This window comes from Pempheris klunzingeri, chromosome 10, assembly GCF_042242105.1.
Source record: "Pempheris klunzingeri isolate RE-2024b chromosome 10, fPemKlu1.hap1, whole genome shotgun sequence".
NCBI lineage: Eukaryota > Metazoa > Chordata > Actinopteri > Acropomatiformes > Pempheridae > Pempheris > Pempheris klunzingeri.
Genome location: NC_092021.1, coordinates 14,989,610 through 15,008,961, shown reverse-complemented (window position 1 = coordinate 15,008,961; position 19,352 = coordinate 14,989,610). Strand labels below are relative to the sequence as shown.

Genomic DNA, 19,352 nt, shown 5'->3' with positions numbered 1-19,352 from the left:
GCCCAAAGGTGTGTTCTGTATGAAGCAGGTGCAATGTGCTATTATAGCTTTAGTGGGGGTCTAAGGATAAAGAGCGTCATGAGCTGTACAGATTGCAAATCCCCTGAAGTGAAATTTATGATTTTGGGGTGTAAATGTGTGTGTGTGTGTGTGTGTGTGTGTGTGTGTGTGTGAGAGAGAGAGAGAGAGAGAAGGAGAGAAAGAGATGTTGGTACAGGTCACTGTGACAGACTTTGCTGCTCTCCATCAGTCTTAATTCCCTTTTGTCTTTGGCAGTGATAATCACAGTGCAGCTTCTCCTTCCGTGGAGTGAAGATGTGTCAGAGTGTGTGTGTGCCGGTGGCACTGCTCACTCTCCTTGTGCTGACACTCACGGTGCTCACGGGCCAGGCCTGTCCCAGGAGCTGTAACTGCTACCAGGCCAGCGAAGTCCACTGTACCTTTCGTTCCCTGCTCAACATACCTCCAGGCCTGCCTGCACACACACGGCGCATAAACTTAGGGTAAGGGAATGCATATAATCACATACACATACACAGTTAACATTCTGAGCTTAAGAACTATATTTGACCTTGTAAACACACCCACAGAGTTTGGAATCAGGTGTGAAGTTAGAGTTAATTAAAATTACAGTTTTTTCGACTTATTGGTGTCTGAGGTTGATGATGTTTCTGTTTCTGTGCTGCCATAGTTTCAACAGCATCAGCAGGATCCATGACAGTTCACTGGCTGGGCTAAAGAGGGCGGAGCTTCTGATGCTCCACAGCAATGACCTCCACCATCTTCCAGATGCAGTGTTCAGAGATATGAAATCACTACAGGTAAACAGCAACAGCAACAAGCACTGAAACCACCAATATTAGAGTATAGAAATAGAGAACAGAGGGAATGCAAATTAAACCCGAACTAGTAGATGATTCTTGTAGAAGACGGGTAACAAAATGATGCATAGAAAACATTTTGAGGCAGAGGAGATGATCCTGCTTATTGTACGTTTTTTTTCTGTGTAGAACTACAGCAGATCTGTTTCTCAGGCAGCAAATGACAGGCAACAGTGAAAGTGTCCTGAACTGCCCTTTGCTAACGCAAACTATCAATGCTGGAATGATAAATGGCTGTTAATGGGGACAATGAACCAGCGTTTCGCCACATATTTAACTTTGACTCTTTGGAGATGATGGTTTTTCTGAAAATCAAACCTGGATATCTCCCCAAATTTTTCTATAATCCTCTCCAGCCTCAGGCAGGGAGGATACAGGGGCTCCTGCACCATTTCAAATGTGCTTTTTTGCAGAAAGCTTAGCTCTTAAACTTTCTACAGGTGTAGTACTTGAAGTTTGCAGCTCCTTCACTATAAGAGTTTCTGAAAACATGAATAATGCAGGAACTATCAAGATGTATGACATTTATCAAAAGGGCTTGTTACAATTTAGAGAGGAAGTTACACTGATAAATATTCCTAAATTTTGCAGTCATACCAGTTTTACATTTGATCTGTGAAACCGGTATGCAAATTAATATAACTAGGATTCTGTTCACATCGTAGAGCACATTCTTCTAATTTCTGCATAACTAATGCATAATTTATGTGCCATCATTCTTTTCACTGCTCAGTGACAGAAAACACACTGGACATTTTAGCAGCAACCTAAGGGCAGAGTTAGCAGTCTGTGGGGAAGTGATATTACTCAACAAGCAATTGTTCCCTTCATCTCTCAGGCAGATGCTGATATATTTGCCATTGTGTGATAATAGGATCCATATTTCCATGTACTGACAACTTCACGTGCCAGATCTGTCAGCAGCTGGAGCTCTTCCAGCTAAGTAGCCTCTCTGGAGAGCAGATTCATCATAAGCCACACAGAAATTCCACAATTCCACAACCTGGTTTTCATGCTTAAAATTTGGTGAGTTCTCCTCACATGACTAGAATAGCAATAGATCCCCAAGAGTCAGAGGATAAAGGGCTAAATTTCATATTTGAGAAGCTGAAGACCCCCAGTGGTAGAATATCCTTTTAGTTTTCCCTGCTTTGACCTGACAAAGTGGCAGCATGAATATATTGTCTGGTTATGTCCTGTAGGCTATTTTCTCATTTCTTACATGTGAGATGGTCTGCTGCTGGCAGGATTTCCACATATTTTCAAAATTTACACAGAGTGCATCCAGTCATTTTTGCTTACAAAGAGTTTTTCATCCAACTTTTTATCCTCATTCCAATTCCCTTGACATCATTTGTCATAAATTCAATTTACAAGCATGTGGTGTCCAGTGACAGATTTACGATCACAGCACTTGGTTTCTTCAGCAGCCTTGATTTCTATTATTTGATAGCTCTTCAAATACTTCATCTCTTCCAGTCACTTCATTTCCTCCACCCCCACAGATACTAAAGCTGAGCTATAACAAGCTGAGAGAGATCTCTTCATCTCTGACCTTCTCTGGCCTGACCTCACTCCTGCGTCTGTACTTGGATCACAACCATCTCCAGCACATCCACCCCCGGGCCCTGCTTCAGCTGCCCAGCCTCAGGCTGCTGCGTTTGCAAGGGAACAGGCTCCATCAGCTGCACCCTCACACTCTGTGCACACTGTCCCTCCTGAATACATATTACTTCTCTACACTCAGGTGAGCTTTGACGCTTTAGCACATGATGCGCTAAACATTTTTTGGGAAAGTCAGAACATATTGAAAGTTAAGTTTTCACAGTGAGCAGAAGTTGCTTTCTCTTCTATATTGGACACAAATCCAGACACTGTCAACTTAATTTGTAGTAGTTCATTAATTTATTCACCAAAAAAGTGCGCACATTACCTCCTTTTAAAATAAACTGACCTGTGCAATCAAAATAATGAAAAACGCATTTGAACTGAATTGATTTATGCCCAAGGAACTCAAATACGGATATGAAATTAGATCTGTTAATAATGTTATACCTGAGTGACAATTAACTAAATGAATTATAAGTAATAATCAGTAACACTTTCATTGCTGGTTACCAAGATTTAGACACTAAAAATTAAAGCTATCTCTTCACCCTTTGTCTTTGTATAACTTGAGTCTGGTTAGGTTATGATTGCAATGACAAACATGATGGATGATTTTCTTACCCCTCACCTCTCACTGCCCACTCCCACTCTTTCACCCATTCCTCTATGACTTTGATTCAACCTCGGGATCCTCCCTCCCCCTCTTCATCTCAATCTCCCCTTCCTGTAGACATGTAGACCTGTCCAACAACAGTCTAACCACTCTGCCCAGAGAGACCTTAGAGACAGCCCCGCTGCTGGAGACTCTTGTGCTGCAGGCTAATCTGTGGAGTTGTGACTGTAGGATGACCTGGTTTCTCAGTTGGAGTCTGGCTCACCCAGGTGACTGGCACGTCTGAAATACTATTTGTTTTCACTTATTGTTTTGTCCTCCACGTTCACATGCACTTTATGTTGGTCATTTGTTGTGCCTTTAAGCCAGTTTAATTCAGTCAGAGATGGAAAACTGCTGTGGATAATTCAACATTGAGGTTGCTTGAGTGAGAAGAAACGGATAAGGAGATAAGGTGTGAAGGAACATCGGGGATGAATTGTGAAACAGAAGACTCATTTGATGATAACTCCTGTCTATAAGCAGACTAAGAACTGTAACATAATATGCCAAATCCAGCCAGATGAGACAAAAAAGAGATACTTTCTAATACATCTGGTTTTGTTATTGTGATACCTCTGACACCTTCACCTGCTTTTCATCACACACTCTTCTCTGTTTCACTGCATTTACTGTATCTCTTCTAGTCTGTCTTGTGGCTGTTATTGAGATGTGAAAGAAGGCTCGGGCGTGAAATCTGTCTCATTGATATGCCAGACTTAACCTGCCATGACTAATCCATGATGACAGCACTGATGTGTGCAGGCAGCTGAAATACAGGCTATGATTGCTGTGTAATAATGAAGTGATGCATATTTCTGATTTATGAGTAGATGAAGTCACCATACGTAATTAGTAAGAGATATAAAGGGTAATGAAGGCCTAAGATGAGCTGGCATGACTAATATATGATACCACTAATATGTGCAGATAGCTGAAATTTGCACTAATATGTTTGTGTAGTTGCTATGGTGTTAATATGCCAGAGATGCTAAGGCTGTTGTTTATGACATAATTTTCTCTGTCTCTCTCTTTCAATTAGGCTTAATGAAATGTCCCAGTGGCCCTCACTGTCCAGTCTGTGGCTCGCCCAATTCTCTTCACGGACAAGGCTTGCTTGAGCAGCGTGACCTATTTTGCACCTCACCTGTCATCCCCTCCCCAGGAAGAGACACACCTTTGGAGACAGAACTCAGTGAAATCCAATCAAGCGAATCCTTCAGAGACCCTTTAGGCACTGCCTCTCTGGGTCTGTCTGACCAACAGGGGAACAGCGTTGATCTGAGCTGCAACATCAGTCACTCCTCTGAGTCCCAGGATATTGCTCCTCCTCCAGATCTCTCCCTTTCCTCCTCTTCTCCTCTCCCCCTTGCTCTGTCGCTCTCACTGGACTGTGCTGTGGACAGAGAGAGCTATGAGAAACTTTGGAGAATCCTGGCTTACTATAGTGAGACTGCGGTTCGTCTTGAGAGGGAGATCATGCTGAGTAAAGCCCCGGCATTGGCCTACCGTTACAGACAGGCAGCAGAGACAGACGGTTATTATCACACTGGAGTCAAAGCTTCTGTTAAAATCAGACCACAATGGTTGCTACAGGCAGCCATTAGCATTCAGCTAAACAGAGCCCAGTCAAATGGACACAAAGTTCAACTAATATACTCAACAAGAGTTTCTGCTCATCCTGACCCTAGTTCTCATCCCTCAATATCTTCCCCTGCTTCTCACCCATGGGTGCTGATTTCAGCTAATCATACCACTACAGCACTGGCAGCAGTAGCAGGCAGTAAGATTGAGCTGTCATGCCCTGTTCTAAGTTCTGGCAACCCCAAAGTACATTGGATTCTCCCAGATGGATCCAGGCTCACCTCCCCTTCCAGTAGCCTAGATGGTAGGCTCCAGGCTTCAAACTCTGGTGTATCTCTACGCAAAGTGCAGGTCTCAGATGCTGGGATCTACTACTGCATAGCCCGGGCAGGCAGAGATGTAGATGTTCTCCCCCTGCGCCTGGCAGTGGAGGAGTCATCTGTTCCACCTTCCGGAGAGCAAGTGGGACCTCCTGTCACCATAATGGTGGGAGAGGCTGTCAGTCTGTCCTGCAAAGCATCTGGTTCACCGACACCTCACATGAGTTGGGTGTTACCAGATGGAAACATAGTACGGCGGGGATTAGCTGTGTCAGGTGGGATCACCATACAGTCAAATGGGAGTCTCTCTCTTCCTAACCCTTCTGACAGGGATGCTGGTCATTACCGCTGCATTACGGTCAATCAGTATGGTAGTGACTCTCTTTCCACGCAGCTAAAATTAAACTCACGACATCCCCCTCCACTTAGGACTTCATTTCCCAGGGGACCACAGTCAGCGGCTGGCCGGTCTACCAAGATACGAGCTCCATTACTTCGTCAGCTGGAGGAAGGATCGGGGGATGAAGGAGAAGAGGAAAGAACTGCTGCTGGCAATAGGCAGCGCCCAAGACCTCCTCAACTTTCCCCAAACAGACGGTTTCCAATCGGAAAACCTAGAAGACGTGGGCCTGTGAGAGAAGGCCCGCTGAATAGAGGAGGAGGAGGGCTTATATCCTCCACTGACCAGAGAAGAAACCGCTTTGAGAACAGACGTAGAGTTACCACAAACAAACAAAGGATAGACCCTCAGCAATGGGCAGACCTCTTAGCAAAGATACGACAGAAGACTGCTCATGGAAATAACAGCCAGGCCATCGCAGCAGGAGAGCCCACAACTGAACCAGTGGGAGGAGGCAAAGGTGGAGACTCAGGAAGACTTGAGGGAGGTGGTAATGCAGAGAGAGGTAGAGCTGAGGGAACAGGAGTGGAAGCAGAAACTGAAGGGTCATCTGTTGATGATGCTGATCTACGAGAGGAAGGCCTGCAGCCCATTCACCCCGTTCTCACAGAAATGCAAACACACATGGAGACAAAAACAGACTCTGAAACAGACACAGAGATGAAGAAAGGGATGTGGAAGTCAACAGAAACACCGACAGATATAGAGAATGAGACAGAGACACACTTACAGATAGAGAAAGCAGGTCCTCAGACAGAAACAGTCACAAACCTGGAGACACAAAAAGAACCAGTCACATCTAGACCAATCTCAGGAACAAATGAAATTGTCTCAGAACCTGGTGAAGCAGATGAGAAAGACATAAACCCCAATCCATCTGGTTTCAGGCCTCAGAAACCTCGGCAGGGACTCTTCCCTAATTTGGTTCCAAACGCCCGGCCTCAAAGCCCTTGGAACTCTCGCAGGAGGATCGGACAGCGAAGACGAATCATCAACAGGCCCAGGGTGCGACCTTTGACCCCATCCCAGACTCTCCCTGACCCTACGAACCCATGGTCACAAACTGCGACACCCGACACTACTGCAGATCGGATTAATACGTTGCTGCTGTTGTCAACAACCACATCACCAGCTATTTTGTTGACACAGAGTGACCATATTAGGACTGCTCCGAAAAGTGTGGCACTCAATCCTCTGTCTCCCCCTGTTTCTAACACTCTTAGTATCTCCACTTCAGAATCTGCCTCCCCCTCATCGACTCCCTCTCCATCTTCTGTCCTCTCATTATCCCCCTCTCACACAAAAACACATATAGACATGATGACTCACTCAGCCAACGTCCCAGACACTGCAGAATCAACTCTCTTCAAAACACAGACACCAGCACTCTCTCATTCTGACACTACAATCACAGACTCATACACCACAATGCATACACATGGCATACAGATGCACACAAAAACACACACAGCCTTAGGCAAACATGTTGATAGAGCCTCAAGCAAACACAGTGAAGAGCTGGAGAGAAATTTGTTGGGTGTACCATATGTGTCCCACTCCTTCACTTCCCTCTTGCCCACTCCCTCCTCCATTTCTTTTTCCACAGTCCCCAATGCAGCCACAACTTCCGCTGCTACTGCAAAAATCACTACAACTCCCACAAATGCTCTCACGAGCACTTGTTCTACTACTTCTGCTGGAAGCAGTACAAGTACATCTACTACTGCAGCTAGCAAGGACACACTTCCATCAACAACTACAATTACTCCAATGACTACAAGTCCCATCACGTCTACTACAGCTACCACTATTATTCCACCGTCCACCACTACCAAAAGTACGACAACCTCTCTTACCTCTACTGCTGCCACAAGTCCTGTTCTTACATCTACTACTCCCACAACCACGACTATTAGCCCTTCAACTGCTACTTTTTCTACTACTACTACTACTAGTACTACAATCTCATTCAAAGCCATTCCCACTCCTAACCTCAGCACTACCACAACCATTTCAGCCCAAACTTCTCCAACGTCTACAAAGGCAGCTACACCGAATAAACCCTCTACTACTACCACAACAATGACATTAACAAGTACCACAGCATCATCCAGAGAGGGGCTCAGCGTTGGCCAAGGTGACCCCAGAGGGAGGCCTGTTTCTCGGGCTCCAAGCCAGAGTCGACCCTCGACTGACTGGAAGAACCCGGGAGTTAATTCAGTTCCTGATTCACACAGTAGCAGGCCACACCGGCTCCCCTCCCCATCGCTTCCTGCCGCCCCTGGGGTGAGTTCAAATCCATTAAAATAACACAAAAATGCTATTTTGTGGGTGCTTTTACCCGAAAACGGGTCTTAAGGTAAGCACATACATTGCAACAAGACTAAAAGCCAAGCTAGGAACACAGCTGGTTATTTGTTACATTAATTTAATTATTTCCCTATATTTTTGATCCTGGCTTTCAGTCATTGATTCAATTAGTTTTTTCTTTGAGTGTACTCTTGAATGCAGTTCCTACACATAGAGCTATTTTTCTTAGTAGTCAGCTTAGTGGAACTCAAATTAACATTTCTTTTCTATGTGAGTGCTGGCCCAGAAAATAAGAATGCACACATAGAGAGAAAGACAGGCACACACACTACACCCAACTGTGCAAGCCCTTGGGCAAAAGATTAAGAAAAATGCACAATATATCTGAAAATAGTTAAATCTGTATCCAGATGACCTGCTTTTAAACCTAAGGGATGTTTATAACAATTCTTCAATTTCATGGATTTTCCGGGGCACTGTCAGAGTCTCAGTTAAATCTAAAGAAGAGATGGAAAACACATGTTCCATAATCAACTACATTATGTGTTTTGAGAGCCTAATCCCAAGGGATTTAAAATAATCAATTTCCAGATTTCTGTTGGAAATCCTCTGCAGACCAAACCACTGGGTCCGCCACCAGTGACTCTAAATCTGGGATCACAATAATCTTACATTGAATTTGTGGTATTTCACAACAATGCCTAAAAATCTTCACTATTTATTACACAATATAAAAGCAATTACAGCATTTTGAGAAAAAGATTTCTGGATGAGTTTACATATTAATGTCATTACCTCTTAGTCTCTCTAGCTTTTTTTGAATAAAGATTTTGGTACTGATGTATAATGGTCATTATCCTTACCTCCACAACTAAGCTTTAAATCATTAGGTCTTTTTTTCTTTGAAAATTGTTATATAGAAATAACATCTTGATTACATTGTAGTGATAATGTAGGTTTGTTTTTTTGCTATTGCACAATTTTTATTTTTTTATCCATTGCGGCAACGCTGCGCTGAAGATGTTGTTCACTTGCAAGTCCTCTACTCACATGTTATTTAGTTGAAAAATTAAAACTCCAAGTCCAACATAATGGTGCAGCTTTGCAAGTTGAAGAACTTTCATTAGTGGAGCCGCACTCTCAGATCCCCTCTAGTCATTCATATCCATGACTTTATTTGCCACTTTAATCTTTTTTCTCAATTTTTTTCTTAGACCCCAGTTCTGAGATCCAGACCAAGGATTGCAGACCCACATATCAGGACAGTGTCATTCCCAGCAGAGAGTACTGTTACACTGGCTTGTGAAGCTCAAGGAGAGCCGAAACCGTCCATCACATGGACCAAGGTCGCCACAGGTACAAGCAGTGCAGCGAATATATACACATTTATTTAATACACACATAAACACATATTCACAGAAATAAATGCATGAATGTATAAATCACCATTCCATTTTCCTCGTCTTATTGAGAAATCTGCCGTTTATTGAAGTTTATGTTAAATATCCACTTAGACGCCCATCAGATATCGTTCATGGACTGATTTGAAAACTCAGCAAAGTTTTCCAGATTACTCAGTAAACTTGCTCTCTGAAATAAGCTCCAGGCCTGTATATCTAATTATGCTGGCAAATATAGAAATGCTGATTTTTCATCCAGAAGTCAATTATATGTGTGAATGTACCAGTGATTTATATGGTTAAGAACTGCAGACTACCGACTACAGTACAAATAAAGGTTTGTATTTACATTCTGAAGTCACATATTTGAAAGGAAATTAATTTCTTTAGCATGTACTGTAACTGAGTGAACATGAACACATTTTACACTGATGAAATAACTCATTAACACCCTACATTACGCACTGGCATGCACACAATGGGCTTTTCTCTCACTTGCCATGTGGAGAAAGGCACATTGCAAGAAAGTAATGGAACATTTTGTGCAATGCATCACTGACTTTATTTCATGCTGTGCCGCTCAGCATGTCCCTGATCCTCTTTTCCTCTGTCTCTTACTCACTCTCTAACTTTCTTTCCCAATTTGTCTCTGTTTTGCCCACTCTTTCTCTTCGCTGCTGCTCTCTCTTGCTCTATGTCTGACTGTCGACTGCCTGTCTTTCTGTTTGCCTGACTGTTCCTTTCTCTCTCTCTCAGGAGCAGTGATGTCGATCCACTCCAGGGCTCAGCGTTTTGAGGTTTTGCCAAATGGTACCCTTGTTATCCAGAATGTTCAGCTGCAGGACAGGGGCACATACATCTGCAGTGCACACAGCTTTCTGGGTCGTGACAGGTGAGACTACAGATAACATTTGTGAATATTATGCACTGTTTACCATTCACTGATGAGGAGCATGGGACATAATATTTTCAGTATGAATTACATAGGCCAAAGGCAAACTGCTTTTCAATTACAGTAGTATATATGCTTTGCTGGTATTTTCAGTTGTAAACGCAACTTGATGCTTAAGCCATTAAGTCATATTCATTTCTCTCTATTTGAAATCTTTTTATAAAGGATGTGTGTGGCATGTGTGATCCAATATGTGTGTGTGTGTGTGTGTGTGTGTGTGTGTGTGTGTGTGTAACTTGAATATGTTTTCAAATCAATGTTTCCATCAAGATTCCTGTTTGAATTGTGTTTGTGTGCCTTTGGGTGTTTTCTAAATGTGTCATATGACCTTTGTAGTTTGTTTTCATTTTAAATATTTGAAATGCCTAGAATTGGTTTATGTGTTTCTATATTGAGTATGTGTCTGCTTTACTCTTCCATGATAGATTGCTAACCACCCTGGAAGTGTGGACCCGCCCTCCTCGGATGCAGCTGGCCAGCTACAGAGAAGCTACCATTCATCAGGGTGGAGAGCTGCACTTGGAGTGCCAGGCGGATGGCGTTCCCACCCCTCTGCTCTCTTGGGTTCTGCCTGATCGTTCGGTCCTGACTTCCACGGCTCCCTCTACCAGTCGCATCACTATAGACACAAATGGAACCCTCCACATCCCAGTAACTTTACCTAGTGACAAAGGAGTGTATCGCTGTGTGGCCTCAAACTCAGCAGGTGCTGCCAGTGCTTCTGTGCGTGTACACGTGTCCTCGCTGCCCCCGGTGATTCAGCAACCCAGAGAGGAACACCTGCTCTTATCTCCAGGGAGGCCTGTTTATGCTCACTGCTCTGCCCGAGGTGCCCCACCACCAACTCTGCGCTGGCGAATCCCAGATGGTACTCTAGTCCGTCCATCCCAGTTTCTCCATGGCAACCTTTTTGTCTTGCCCAATGGGACACTGCACATTCGAAGAGTTGGGCCTAAGGACACAGGGAATTACGAGTGCACAGCAAGTAATGCTGTTGGAGCCCATAAGAGAACAGTGAGGGTAGAAATTGAAGGGGGAGCAGGGGGAGAAAGGAGACAGGGAGGAGCAAGAACTGAAGGGGCAAAAGCAGCTGCTACTGAAAAACCATCTACTTCATCTTCAATCCACAAAGACATAAATTTATCCATCTCTGGCCACCCATCAAAGTCATTGAACTCCCATAGACTCTCCCCTCCATCGCCCTTTGATAGATCCAAGATCTTGCAACTCACCCCCAACTCCTCTCGCTCATCCTCTTACCCTTATCAACCGAATTCCACTAACTCACCCCTTAAAATCAATAAAACAGTCACTGCCTCCCCCAGAGACTTGATCACCAACAACAAAACAAAACCCTTCTCTCTCTCCCCACCCTCCACAGTGCCTACAAATAACACCAAAGTTGCCCCCGGCATTGTAAACAACACAAGATTTACCTCTTCTTTCCCCTCCAACAAAAGCACAGCCTCAAATGTTCTGCCTCCCTCGCCCGTCTACCCCTTCACTAAAGCTCGTATCGTCTCTACATCACCTTCAATTACTACTGTCCACTTTGGGGGAGGTTTGCAGCTCCACTGCTCTGTAACTGGCAACCCATCCCCCATTATCATTTGGAGGACGCCCAACAGGAAACTGGTGGACATGCATTTCAGGTACAGGGGATCTGGGTTTATATGACGAAAGGAAAAAACTTTGCTCGTTGTATCTTTCTATACTTTGGTAATTCTGTTTTTCTGCTAATTCTGCTGAATTCTCAGTTTTGACCGACGCCTGAAGGTGCATCCTAATGGCACCCTGTCAGTCCAGACAGCAACTGAGAAGGATGGTGGAGACTACCTCTGTATCACACGCAACAAGGTCTCAGATGATTATCGCCTCCTGCGGGTCACTGTGGCTACACAGCCTGCCAAGATCGAGCCCAAGCAGCCACTCAATCAGATGGTGTTGTTTGGCAAACCACTGAAGGTGAGCAATTATTCTGCAAATGCAGTATGATAATTATAATAGCAGTCTTTTCACTCAATCCCTACATCTGATGTGCTGGCATTTTTCCATGAACCTTGCCTAAAACATCTCCCAAACCTCCACTGTTTAGTTTTTGGGGCCTTATTTTGTTGAGGTAATGATATGTGTTAGCTGTTTTCTATAGCTGGGTCCGGCACCAAAAAATTCTACAGCTTCAAGCTGTGTCTTTGGTTGTTTATTTTTTTATCAAAAAAGGGCCTCATATTTTTTGATTCAAAAAGAAAAGAGCTGTCAGGTCAGCTTATGACTCATCAACAGCAGCCTTCAGGGGATAGCACATCTCACACATGAATATTTAACAGCTCAATGAAAAATAATGTCAAGGAGGGTGAAATGAAAGGAAGAGGACACCAGATTATTGTGGAACTTTGTTGTCCTTCATTTTTAGTTTCATTTAAACATTTATTAGCTTTAAATTGTATTTTTTTAATGCATCTAAAATTGCAATTGCTTGGCAGTGTTTTCTTGACTTGTATTTTTTTAGGGCTTTAAGATAAATAGACAGCACCATTTGTATCACTCGTCAATGTTCCTGTTCCCTGCAGGTGGACTGTCAGGCATCAGGACTGCCTGACCCGGCCGTCCACTGGAGCCTACCAGATGGAACCATGGTGAACAGCGTGTTGCAGGGGGAAGGCAGAGGAGGGCGGGCACGGAGGCTAACAGTGTTTGACAATGGGACGTTACTGGTTCCAGCAGTGGGTATGGGAGAAGAGGGAGAGTATACGTGTTATGCTGAGAATCAAGGAGGTCAAGACACAATGAAGGTAAGAAAAACATTTTCTCAAGGAGAAGACATGGGAATATTCATTCATTTTATTGATTTAGATTTTCATGTATACTTTCAATCGAATTTTTTTTTTATCATACTCAATAATTGTATAATTTAATAATGATAATTTCATGCCTAATTTTACTCAGTTATTGCACATAAAATAAATGTAAAAGTTGTTTATTAATCCCTTCATTAAAATTCAATCCTTTAAGGTCAAAGTAAAAGTCATGATGACATCTCCACCATCCTTCACTGATGACAGAAGTTACCACGTCGTCAAAGTACGTCAGGGGGCAACTGCCACTATTCGCTGTAAGGCCACAGGAGAACCCGTCCCGACAGTGACATGGTTTTCCCCGACACACCGTGTCATCCCACGAAGTTTGGGATCTGGATATTACCTTGAGCGAGTTGTGGTGGTTTCAGATGGATCTCTGGAGGTGCGTCTGGCTCAAAAGATTGACACAGGAAATTATACATGCCGGGCAAGCAACTCAGCTGGGGAGAGGAGTAAGGTGGTGGGGCTTGAGGTAGAGGCTCCTAGTCTTGGACTGAGTGGCCGTGTGGGGGGAAGAGGTTGGAGTCCCAACAATGGGCCTGGCAGTGATCACAGCAGTAAATCAGGGGACAGCATTAATAATGCAGGGATAATCAAGTATGGATTAACCAGTGGAATCACAAGCAAGCACGGTAGCAATAACGGTAGCAGCAGTAATGGCTACAGTGGTAACAATGGCATGATCAGAAACATTGTACCAAACATTGGCGTTAGCATGGGAACCAGTGCCTTTAATCCTGCAGATAGAAGTGATAGTCAAAATGGATTTAACAGGCCTGTCAGTGGAATTAAAACACAACTTAGTAGCAGTGTTGGTGTGAGCATGGATAGGAATGTAGACATTAAAGCAGAAAGCAGTGGAATAAATAGAAATGGACCAAGCATCGTGAGTAGCAGTAGTGTGGGTAACAGTCACAGCACAGTTAGAGGATATAGTGTAGGAAGAAATCCTGTGACTAATAATAATGAAGTCATTGCAGGAAGAGACAATGGCAGGCTAAGTGGTATTTCTCGAAATGGTGGAGCTTTTAGCAGTAGTGTGTCTAATAATGGAGCTGTTACCAGCACACTCAGAGGAAATGGGTTCAGTAATAGTAGGGATATAGGAGTGACCAATGATAACAGCAGGAATAGTGGTGGTTCAAGCAGTTCTGGTATAGCTGCCAGTAACACAGGCACTAAAAACTCCACTAACACAGCTGTGGGTGTGGTAACGACAGTGAGGCAGCAAGTGGTGAAAGGCCAAACTGTTCTTTTGCCATGTCCGTCCCAAGGCTCCCCTCCCCCTCGCCTGGCTTGGCTTCTGCCTGGTAATGGTGTCTTGCCAGCTCCTTACTACGGCAGCCGACTCACTGTGCACCGAAACGGCTCCTTGGAGCTACGAGGCGTGCGGGCGAGTGATGGCGGGACCTTGGTGTGTGTGGTTAGAGGTGAGAGAGGAGAGACGAGGATACAGGTGAAGCTGGAGGTCTCTGAGCCACAGGAGGAGGCCAGATCCCCACACAAGGGACCGGCGGTGGAAAGACCAGCGCAGGAAAGTGTTGGTTTAACTGAGACGCCTCGCTCAGGAGCCTCATCGGATTCAGCTCAGCCATCAAATTCAAAGCTGGTGTTGCCTGAAACGCTTCGTCCAAGAATCCCAGTTACTCAAAAGCCTCTACACAGAAGCCAATCTTTGCCTGCTGCACCTCGTCCAGTTGGGCCTCCACCCAGCTCAACTGGCCCTGTCTCAGAGCCAGCAGTGAACGCTAGAACAGTTCCTTTGGTGAGCATCATTAACGGAGCGAGCCTTCGCCTGCCTTGCCCTGCTTCTCAAAACCATGGGTACACCCAGGGCTCTCTCTCATGGACCATGCCCAGTGGCAAGGTGCTGTCCCGGGGTGAGAGTGGTGACTCAGGCCAATATTTAGTCCAAGAGGATGGAACACTTATAGTGCAACAGGCCTCTGTGTTTGACCGTGGCACCTACACCTGCAAATCCACCAGTTACAACTCCTCTTCAGTTTCAGTCCTCACAGTTCCTGTCATCGTCATCGCCTACCCCCCACGCATCACAACAGGCCCTTCCCCGGTGACCTACACACGCCCAGGGGTTGCTGTGGAGCTGCCGTGCCTGACCATAGCAACACCCCGGGCAACGGTTACCTGGGAAACACCAGACCTGACACAACTGAGGGTGATGGGTCAGGCTCGTATCTATGGCAACCGCTACCTTAGTCCTCAAGGTTCCTTGGTGATACAGCACCCGACAAGTAGGGATACAGGATTCTACAGGTGCACCGCCAAAAATGTAATAGGAGTGGACACCAAGGCGACTTACCTGCATGTTATATAATGGGCTGGAGCAAACACACACACACACACACACACACACACACACACACACACAAACAGAAACATAATGCAGCAGAAAAACAGAGACAGAGACACCACTCGTCTGTACAGATGAATATGAACTTCTCTGCTCTCAACAATATGTGTCACACATGCCCAAAGGAACTGCAAGGCTCCGTGCAGGAGATACTGTTGAATCTCAGAAAAGACACTACTAATACACAGGTATATGTCTCATGTATGCATTTTTAATTGTTTGACTTTCAGTTTTCAGTACCGTAATGTTTTTATATCAGGAGTGGCGAGATTCTCTGCAGTTACAGTGTCGCTCATTTTTCTCTTCATAATTAAATGATTTGTATTTAAGGAGGGTTGTTTTGTGTAGCTACTGGTTCACCCTTGACCTGTTGTGCCTTGCTGTTTGTCACCTCGGCCTAAAATCCATTATGAAGTGAGGATCAATAAAGTCGCACGAAATGCACAACATATTTCAGATGCTGCACGAGTGTAAATGCCCACATCTGCACCCGAGGAAGTCCAGGGGAAACAAAATGAAGCTAAATGCAGCGTGTTTTTGCAACACTGGTTTTGTTTCCCTGCCTTTTGTTAAAATTTAGGTCGGGGAGATATTTGCAAAAATCTCACTATAAACACAAAGAAACCCCGCAGGTTTTGTGGTTTTCACCTTGAAGGAAGGATCATTTGATCATTCTTCTATCTTTGCACACATAAAACAATTATATTTGCTACACTAAGAAAAAAATAAAACATGGTGATGCTGACAGATAAGCATGCCATACTTGGCTTGTATGCTTTATTTTATTACTTTATGCATTCATCCACTAACACTGAAGTTCAGTATAACATACAGTATTTTGCTGACTGACTAAATGTTTTAGACACAACACAGCATCACACAACGACCTCCACAACCGTCTACAGGCACATTTGTATTCAGTGTGGCGTCATGTGATATGATCCTCTTTCATCTTGGTGTATTTTTCAAATATATTATATATATATTATATATATATAATATTTCAAATATTCAAATTGGGACAAAAATTCCATCTTGATATTTATCTTATTAACTATTGAAACTATTGCGTTTTTTATTTATGAACTACATGTTACAAAAAGGTTGGATTTTGTTGTTGTAGTGCGTATGCAGCAAACAGTAACTTAAATTGTCAGCCTTATATGCATTCTACATGTTGTTTTATATCCCTAATAAATGATGGTAGAGGGCTTCAGCACTGTGACCCATCCAAACAAATACCAGCTTATGTGTGGGTTTCAAACCTTGACAAATATCGCTCTACAACCATCGACTGTGTCTTACATTCTCACAGCTTTGCTGAGTCAGAATGGGACATGGTACAAAGCATTCATGCAAACACAATAGCCCATTCTTTCAAGAGTTATCTTTGTGATTATTTTCATATTAAAGCAATAAATTTGTAGAAATGTGTGTGTGGTTCAAAGGCCCCTCCTAAGCTTGCGCACAAAGCCACCAGTTCATAGTTTTCATGTTTTCTCTCAGCTTTGATGTTTCATTTTGTCCTTAAATTATTTGTCTTGTAAAGACTCTGTTGTAAGATGCCAGTGTTTTGTCATAATGGAGAAATGATTAAATATGATATATGTTTGATGTGTCACTATCCTCGCTATATTTTTTAACAGTTTCATTTTATAAATAAAACCAGAAAGAAAGCATCAACAGCTGTTTTGGTCAGAGTTGTGGTACAGATGCAGAGCCTGTGTGAGTGTGTACACTGCCTGAGTGAGCAAAGAAAACACCCAGTGGGAGTGCAAGAGCCAGAAAGGTTACTTTTCCGTGAGTATATTATGAGAACAGAAACTCTTTATCCCCAGCTCAGCTGTCAAACCAGGAAATGGGGTCTTAACTGTAGATGAGACACATGTTGATGACATCATATTCCTCTCCCTGGGAAATGCAATAAACCTCACAGCCGCCTGCGGAGCAACTCCACGCACCGCCCTGCACTCACACCTGCAAAAGCCCTGTTTTCAGTGTGTATCCAGTCCAGTAAGTACTAATACTTTGAACTGCACATTATATGTATGAGCAGTGCACTGTGAGGGTGAGCTATTTTGGTCATTAGTATAAAACAAAACAATGTAAACTGCAGTAAATAGTACAAAGTGTGCAATGATGGACGTCAAGCAAAATACCACTGTGGAAGTGTCAATCCCAAAACATCAGAAATAGCTTATAAAAATGCTGCGCTGAGGATTTATTACTGAAAGGTTTTGTTTTCTGAGCTGTCAGCAGAGGCATCACACCATACATATTGTAAACCTCAATTTTTAGGCTATTTTCACTTCTCCCAACTGTGAACAGCTTCTGCATTTTCAGTTTGCAGTAATGTCAATCAACAACACACTCAAAACTTGAGAAATTCCAGTCTGCATGGTAGAATTATTATAGATTTTATTGTATTATTTTGAGGTGTGCACATATAGTACTGCACCCCCAGAGTTAAAGTGCAAACAGGGCACAGCCCTCAGGCTAAGACCAGTCACTTGGCAAATGTAGTGCTCCTCAAATGGATAGAATCAGTCTAAACCTGTTAATCTCATTAGTCAAACCTTACGGAGAATGAGAGTTATTGAGTGGAAAAAAAAAACCCAAAACACAAACACTGCAGAGCTGATACTTATTGATGTGAAGTAGTTCACAGATCAAAGGCAGTGCTGATTAAAATCACTGCTATGCTCCACCAAGCAACTTGGACAGTTTGGTTGGTTGGCTTAGTTTGGTTTGCTTATCGTATAGAGTGCAAGGGAGCAACATTAGGGGTCTTTTTCATGCTCGACTGTTCATGTGGCCAGTTGTTTTCTGTGGCTTGTCATGTTTTGAGTTATCTCTTTTATAGTGCTGGAGCATTTCCATCCGTTGTGGCACACATTTTATAGTTCCATGCTTATGATTACTTTCAGCAAATAAATTGCTGCTAATCCTTCTTTTCTGTACAGTTGCAAACGTACAACCCTGTAACTAACTAATAAAGACAAACACATGGGCCTTTTGTTGTCCTTCTGTTTTACTTTCACTTCAGCCCTTGACACAAAGAGGTAGCAGAGAGGGTTAAATGGCTGGGCATGAATGGCTGCAAATATGTAGCAATAGTATAGTGATCTTAACACTTAACACTACGGTCTCATAAATAAATGATGCCTTTTGTGTCATTTTAATCAACAAAATCACCAAAGATTTTCATTAAATGATCCGCAGTCCAACGATAGTGCTTCATGCCCGTCACTGTCAGGATTAATAGTAATGCTATAATTTATGGTGAAAAACACATTGTAACGTTGGAAAAACAAAATAATACATGTAAGGGACTCTTGACACATGCATGAGACTACCTGGAAACTAAACTGCACACTTTGTGATACAAAACACACAATGCTGCTACATCTGCTCGCATTCACATCAATGGCATGTCATGACAGTTTAGTCATGCCTGAATCTGGCATGTCAACAAGACGCATGTCACAGTCTGCCCAGCTTTCATGTTTTTGTCACAGTGAATAGACAGACAACAGCTAGTCATCTAGTTTAGTCCGCGCTGATTCTTCTGTGTGTTTAAACAGAAAACAGGCGGTGCAACTTCTTTTATTCTGCTTTTTACTCAAGGCTTTTTCTTGCCAGGAAAGGACCTCGAGTATACTTTGCAGTGGACCACTCGCACCCAGGTGGAAGATTTACTTCAAAATGTACTCTGCCACTGATTATCTGCTTAAATTGTAATGAGTAACGTAATCATTGCATTACTCAAGTTCAGTGATGTAATTTATACCGTCAAAGTACTCCACCGCCCACTGAGAGGCCTCAGATGGCTTCATTACTTTCATATCTTTAATGTTGTTTTAGAACATCAATACACACAAAGACATTTTGCCTTGAAGCCTCATTAGGCTCGCCCATTATGAATGTGTTTTTCCAATGTATTTTTTTTTTTCATTTTTGCAGCTCTCGTGAAAATATTAATGATATAAAAATATAAAAAGGCGCTGAAGGCTTGC

General features: G+C 43.3%; 1 protein-coding gene across 1 annotated transcript; it reads left to right on the top strand.

The window, feature by feature from the left end:
* Window positions 1–315: 315 nt before the first annotated feature.
* Window positions 316–15,366, top strand: LOC139208839 (matrix-remodeling-associated protein 5-like). The gene is made up of 11 exons (XM_070838595.1): window positions 316–503; window positions 692–821; window positions 2,387–2,628; window positions 3,220–3,371; window positions 4,184–7,731; window positions 8,970–9,111; window positions 9,912–10,047; window positions 10,533–11,759; window positions 11,865–12,072; window positions 12,678–12,899; window positions 13,120–15,366. The coding sequence occupies exons 1-11, from the start codon at window positions 316–318 to the stop codon at window positions 15,298–15,300; spliced, it is 8,376 nt and encodes a 2,791-aa protein (XP_070694696.1). The 3' UTR covers window positions 15,301–15,366.
* The last annotated feature ends 3,986 nt before the right edge of the window (window positions 15,367–19,352 follow it).

Excerpts from the sequence above, each read along its gene's own strand:
- LOC139208839 (XM_070838595.1), top strand. The coding sequence starts at position 316 with ATGTGTCAGAGTGTGTGTGTGCCGGTGGCACTGCTCACTCTCCTTGTG. Across the intron at positions 3,372-4,183 it reads TTGGAGTCTGGCTCACCCAG|GCTTAATGAAATGTCCCAGT; the intron begins GTGACTGGCACG and ends TCTTTCAATTAG. Across the intron at positions 12,900-13,119 it reads GAGGTCAAGACACAATGAAG|GTCAAAGTAAAAGTCATGAT; the intron begins GTAAGAAAAACA and ends CAATCCTTTAAG.